We start from the raw sequence: 7,046 nt of genomic DNA on the forward strand, positions 1-7,046 counted from the left end.
CAGTAAAATCTGCCCAACACAAGAAGCTCTCAGCCCACATCTGTTGGCTCAGCTGTTGGACAGGACAAGTTAAAAAAAAAGAAAAAACAGAGTTATTGTGAAGCAACAAATGCGCTATTACTTTGAATAAAAGTTGAAAATTAAAGGAAATCGTTTACATTAAGGTAGTAGAAATGTTTTTAGAGTAAAACATAATTTAGTTAAAAAAATATACATAAAGTATTTACTTTAACGGTTAGTCAGCATAACTTAAGAGGTCTTCATTATTTTGAGCAGGTTAAAGTGTGAACTGATGTTAAGGTGAGATGGGTTTCAGTTCTGAGTGTGAAATTATGGAATGAATTGAGTGATGAATTCACATGAAGTACTTTGCTTTTGCAGTCTAAAAAAAGTTTAAAACGCAAATGCATAAATGATTGCAAAACACAGATTTAAAATGATGTGATTTACTTGTATTTGTTTGTAAATTGATTCAATTGTTTTTTTTTGTTAATCTATTTCTTTGTCATGCTGATGAGCATGGACATTGTTTAGTTTTCAAGGAAAGACATCGAAAAGCTCCATAAGCTTCTGCTTATTGCTTTCTTTATTGGTTGTTTGTTGTTATTGTATATTATGTTCACTGTACAAATGTCAAACTCAACAATAAACCTGAACTTGAACAACAGTCTATCAGCTGTTGGCGTTGAACCGTCATCTCCTCTGCGCCGCAGCAAATCCTCCCTGGCTTCAAACCGGGTTCTTCTCAGCTTCTACCAGCTCCAGAGCTGCCATCTCTGCTGGGGTTTAGTGTTGGCATGAACATCTCAAGAAGGATGTTTCTAACCTGAACACCCTAGTGATCTCTGGCTGTATGGAATACGTGAGGCTTCGCTGAACTGTTCCTGCTCTGAAGCTGGTTCCTGTTTCAGTTCTGACTAAATTAGTGCTCTTAGGAAAGGCTCAAATGAAAAATGCTCTCCTGTTGGCCCCATTCAGAGCAGCTTTTTAAACGTATCATGTCTACGGGGATTTCCAAAGTTAGAGAAACCCAAATCTTCAGCACGAGCTCACAAATAGTCCTCTGTACCCCAAAGAAAAAAGCTCTGTTGGTCTGTGTAAACATGACCTCTCAGGGAAGTTTCCACGTCTGGCTCTAACGGACACCAGAAAGTAAAAAAACGTCCCTAATCCTAAAGATAAGGACTGAACTTTAGTTTTCAGAGTAAAAGAAAAGTTTAAAGTTGGGAAATGGGATTATTGAGCGGTTCTGAACCAGCACAAACTGTGAGCTTCTGTGTGAGTGTGTGAGGACAGCGAGCTGCAGAGGGGCCTCCACGTTCCTCACTCAGCACTCATATCCTTCCCAGTGTGGCCGAGGGGCCCCGTCCCACTGGCATCTCTTTGTACATTACAGTGGAATAAAGGAGCCCACTGTCGAGCCCCCCGGGTTTTACCGCCACCCTCTTCCTGTACATCATCACCTCAGCATCACTGTGATGGACAAGCAGCAGATGACAAACGATAATCCACCAGACACGTTACGTAAAAAGAAAAAACAAAGACGAGAGAGGAAAGAAGAGAGAGGACGGTCCGTCTTCATCAGGTGTTCACCTGCTGCTGCTGACACGAGCTCTCTGGGAGGAATCCTGCTGGCAGAGCTGAGGACAATCCTGATGGGAAGGTAGCTGGAAAAAATGAAGGGAATGCTGACGATCCCTAACCTGCAGCAGGTGAGTTCTGAGAGATGTTCTGGACCTTTCTGTCCATCAGGATCTTCATGCAATCCCAGGAACCGAGCTGCCTCCTGACCAGAGCAAACACAGATGTTCTGTCTGCATCTTGGAGCTGTTTCTGTCTGCTGAACCCTTTTTGTGTCTGTCCAGCAGTCACAGGATGGCTGCTCGTCCAGTCCGAGCTCCTGGAGCTAAACATCATCGGCTATGGCAGCTGTTGGAGTTTAGACCCTTCAGGTTCGGCTGAACTGAAGTTCATAAAGTTATTAAAAGATGATATTCCTTCATCCATCTGCAGACATCACAGCTCAGGGTCATGTGAGCTGCAGTCCAGGAGTCTCCTTCAGTTTTTGGGGATCACCAGACACGCTGTTAATAATCACACTTTCAAGAGAACAAATGATTGTTAAATTCTCTAAGTGACAAATATTAGCTCGTATTTTTAGAAAATCGTGTCATTCATAAATGGGTCCTCTTTTAGTTGACGTTGTTCAGTTGACAATCATGAGGAACACCAGCAACATAAAATATCAAATTAAAGCCAACTGTAGTTCATATTGACAAGATCATTTTTAGCAAAGTCTCTTGTATAGGAATCAATTAAAGGCAAACGTATCTCTGAAGTTTCAATATTCTACCAGCTCAGTGTGAAACCTGGTTCTGTTTGGATGAATATTCTAGAAACTTCTAGTTGATTTCATGCTTTCATTCTAATGTCTCTTAGAAACACATTGTGTCCACAGACAGTCTCTGTCGTATAACAGTAGACCATTACATGGATCTAATCAAATCACAGGTAATCACAGGGGTCATCTAAACCTTTTCCATTGAAGTTCAGTCAAATTATGTGTCAGAATAAAGAGTTTTGTTTTCTTAACCGGATTCAAGAAAAAACTGTGTATGTTTATTTGGCACCCTCTACTGGAAAAGAGCCAGCATGTCTCCACTGTTTAGGATCCATCCATCCTCTGGGGCCTCTGCGGGGGTCCCGTCCGCCCTGGTCTGGGTGCATGCCCGGCGGGCGGATTCTCTCCACAGCCCCATGGCGGGTGCAGGGGGTTCTGGCTGCTGCTCCAGCGCACTCTCCCCCTTTGAACATTCCATCACCATCCACTTCAACAAAACATAAAGACTCACCTGAGCACAGGTGTCAGCTCACCTTTGCACTAATAGTGTGTGTGACAGAATGAAAGACTTAACATGTGTGGGTTTATATGCAGAAGTGTGTACGTGAACTGCAGTTGTATTGTGTGCATTTTAACTAGTTTATATGTGAAGACTATTTTAGCCAACAGGTATGTTTGTAACAACGGAGTGTGTGTGTGGATAGGCCCCGTCCATTCAAGATTACTATTTATACCTGGTTGTTATATGATGTTACTACCTTCTGTTACTATCTTCTTTTTCTCTAAACTCCCCTCTTTTACCTTTCTTTTGTGCGACAGGACAAGTAAAGAAAAAAAAAAAAAGATCCATCCATCGATCTTCTGAATCCTTTTTGGAGTCACAGAGTTGCTGGAGCCTATCCTGTTACTGTTATTTGAGGGTGGGTTTCACCCAAGACAGTATTTTAGTTCATCACAGGACTTCCTGTTCCAATGAACTGACTGTTTCACAGACCTTTTTACTGACTGTTTTACTGACTGTTGCAGCTCCAGCAGAACTCTTACCAGGATCAAGCGCTTTTGGTTGATGTTCTTTTTTTAGAATGAACAATAACAGGAAACCACTCACATTAGAAGGTTGGCTTAAAGGGGAGGAGCTGTGACTTGGGTGGTGGTGGGAGCTGGGATAAGGAGGAGGGGGAAAGGACCCCCAGGAGGTGCCTGTGTGGAGGGTATGAGCTGAGGCTCACCACTGAACTGCTGCAGGCTGATGAATGCCATCTGCAGGCTGGTTTGGTCTCATCAGTCCAGAACAATGTCTGATTGTCTGAGAAACACGAGGCTCACCTCTGTGGTGGGGGGTGGGGGTGGGGGGGTCCAGCACGTTCCAGAAGATGTATTTCTATGATTTTTCTAAATCTTCAATGCAAATACAGTCAGCATCATGTTTAAGTCACTAACCATCAGAGTATGTATGAAATGTTATTGAACAATCCTCCTACATGAAACAGGATTTTGTTCAAAAATCAAAACCTTCAAATGTTCCAAGCACGGTTCTTCTTTTTGTACCACATAAGAAAGTGGTTTGTCAGAAACTCCACCTACTTTTCAATAGTCCTTTTCACACCTTCAGGGCCCTTCACGGCCCAAACCACGACTCCACCACCTCCCTGCTGACGTCACAGCCTTGTTGGGACATGGTGGCCAACCACCAACACCCACTACTCCCTCCATCTGGACCATCCAGGGCTGCACGGCCCTCATCAGTGAACCAGACTGTTTAGCCTTGCTTCCACTGAGGGGTTTGTTTTCATGGCGCATGCGTGGTGTAGACCGCAGGCGTGTCGTTGTGTCATGGTAGTGTGATGACTAGCAAAGCAACAACAATGGAGGTCATCCAGCAGCTCGTCTTTTTCTTGCTTTACTTTTTGTTCATCATGTATGACAAGAAGTTAATTTTGTTTGAAAGAATATGAAGAAGAAAACGGAAACGCTAGCTTAGCGCTACAGCGGTGCTTTCTAATATCGTCATCTCTTTCTGCCAATCAGTGGGGGGCTACAGCGACTCCACTCCAACCGTCCCATTCTGTTTTTCTATGGACCCACAATGGATGGGGGCCCTCAAGAGGTACGGGTCGGAACTCTTTACTATCTTCTTTTTTCTCTAAACTCCCCTCTTTTACCTTTCTTTTGTGCCCCCCCTCTCTCTGTTTGCTCAGCTGTTGGACAGGACAAGTAAAGAAAAAAAAAAAAAGATTCATCTATCGATCTTCTGAAGCCGCTGAATAATCTTGTGCTATCCTAGGCAAGTTTACATTAAAAGTGGGGTCATCTGGACCCCACAAGACAGCGCCCTGAACTTTGTTTTTCAAAGATTTTTCTGTATTCACTGGTGTCCGTAGCAAACATAAAATCCTGTCCACCTTTGCCAAGGGAGGGATCACATTTCAGTGTTGGGGTGGGGTCATCTGGACCCCGTAAGAGAGCACGAGGGTTAATGGGTCCATTTAACTATGGAAAAGTTCAAAATACCGGATCAAACTGGACAGCTCAGTGGAAACGAGGCTTTAGAAAATGAGTCTTCGTGTCTGTCGAGGCCCACTGCAACTGTTTCTGCTTGTGAGTGTTGTTTGAGGGGGGCAATAGAAGGTTTACATGGAACTGGGGCGACAGTGGCTCAGGTGGTTGAACAGGTCAGCCCAGGATTGAAGGATTGGCAGTTCGATACCTGCTACCTCCAGCCAGCCGTCGTTGTGTCCATGGGGAATACACTTTAAATCAGTTTATCAGTCCAAAATGGAGTAAAATTATGAAGAAAATAAATCAACAAAAGAAGGAATTTTAACGGTGTGGACGACAAAAGAGCCAGATTTCTCTGGGAGTCAAATCTATCAGAAAAACGACCATGAAATAAAAATGTGACCAAAACCCGTTTCAAATAAAGGCATTCAACTGGAGTCAGGGTTCTTCAATAGTATTTAATATGATGAAGGTGAATCCACAGTACAGAACTTTGCTTAGTGAGTAGGAAAACAGGAGTATTTACACGGTATCGCCATGGAGACGCGCTCAGGTGAACGCCATTGCCACCAAAGACATAGAGCTTTGTCAAAAACAGTGAGAATACAAATGTTTCAGCTGCCCTGAACAGAAAACTAAACCAGCTTTTCTTTCTGTCTGGAGGTTAAAAACAGGACAAACATGGCGGTCGCGCTACACAAGCACCGCTTCCTCTCACTCCTCCACCGTGTTCCTGGAGTCTGCAAACTAAACTGAAGGTTTTAGTGAAACTAAAACTTTCCCAAAAAACATTTTCTCTTCAGCTATTCAGGAAGCAGGCGGAGCTTCATCTGTTTCTGCTCCTGAACGTGGCTGCTGTGAAACGTTCTGATGGAAACGTCTCATCAGGATGCTATAAGTACTCAACCAGGAAAGTTTGAGGGTTTGAAGCTTCATTAGGGAGGAGCAGGAGAGACAGAAACATTCTGGTCTTTAAAGGGAGGAAGACGATGCAGAATCCTTCAGAGATCAGCAGATAAACAGTTGTTGTGTCCAAACATCTCCAGCAAACCTCATGAGACGAGAGGAATGAAGAAAAACACACAGAACTAAGCCTGACCGCATAAAGCTCAATGTTAGGAGGTTTTTAAATAAAATAAAACTGGATCTTTAAATTAAATAGAGGTTAAAAAAGATCAACTCATATTTGAAGATAAATATCTAAACGTTTGCAGCTGAATGTGACCTGATTCCTCCTAAACTCTCCATGAAACAGTAAAGACAGACACGTGTGGACCAGAACATGAAGAAGAACATCCCAGAATATTCCAGAAGAGGGAGCAGACCGCCTGAGATGTTGAACAGAAACAAGTTTGATCAGGAAAACTGTTGACGTTCAGTCAAAGGAGAAGAAGTCACAACACAAAGAGAACAGGAAACGGAAGCCAGCACGCGTCCGTGGTCACCTCCGGATCAACCAACAGAACACAAAACAGAACCAGGTCACACATGCTCTTCAGGTGTCAGAACTTTGGACAATGAAGACGTCTTCATCAGAAGCTCGTCTGTCCTTCGTCCTCTGGACCTCTGATGATGCAGCTTCAGGAAGGGGGGGGCAGACTGGTTGTTCCCACCGACCCTCCTCATCATCAAACCTGATCTCTTCACCTCTCCCTTCATGGACCAGAGAGCTGCTCATCTCCTCTGTGGGACATGATAACCTTTGACCCTCGGCTGTCTGCCTTCATCTGGACGTCTGTGGAGCAGCGTCTGCTCCCATCGACCTGCTTCAGGGTTTGAGGAGATCCCTGCAGGAGTTCCAGAACCTGATCCAGCTGAGAGGAGAAGCTGGGACTCAGAGAAGAGCAAACGTGTTCTGGCGGCCGTAACGGCGTGAGGCTTTCCCGGCGGGCGCCGTGAGGAAAAGCTTCAGGTTTGAGGGGTTCAGTGGAAAGTCCGCCCCCCCCCAGCTCTTTGAGGAGGCCCTCCTCCTCACCTGTTTGTTAGTTCTTCAGACTTGGCGAGCCCCCACTCAGTCCTTGCTGACGCCGTGCTCCCACGCCACCTTGGCCTGCTCCTCCTTGGCGGCGGCGATTATGGGCTGGGAGATTTTGCGCGGCAAAGGCCGAGGCGCCGGAGGAGGGGGGACCCCTGGCTGGCTGATCAGGAAGTCCTCTTCAGGGATGCAGCCCTCTCTGTGAAAAGGTTTGGGGGGCAGGACAGGGGG

At 45.0% G+C, this 7,046-nt stretch overlaps 1 protein-coding gene across 1 annotated transcript in view; it reads right to left on the bottom strand.

Annotated features, from left to right (window-relative positions):
- Positions 1 to 5,278: 5,278 nt before the first annotated feature.
- LOC112140000 (dedicator of cytokinesis protein 3) overlaps positions 5,279 to 7,046 on the bottom strand; it is a gene marked incomplete in the record, with an annotated part of 107,245 nt that continues 105,477 nt past the window's right edge. Inside the window, 1 exon segment of the mRNA XM_024262888.2 lies at positions 5,279 to 7,046. Within this exon segment, the coding sequence (XP_024118656.1) occupies positions 6,852 to 7,046 (195 nt within the window).

This window comes from Oryzias melastigma, linkage group LG2 (assembly GCF_002922805.2).
Source record: "Oryzias melastigma strain HK-1 linkage group LG2, ASM292280v2, whole genome shotgun sequence".
Classification (NCBI taxonomy): domain Eukaryota; kingdom Metazoa; phylum Chordata; class Actinopteri; order Beloniformes; family Adrianichthyidae; genus Oryzias; species Oryzias melastigma.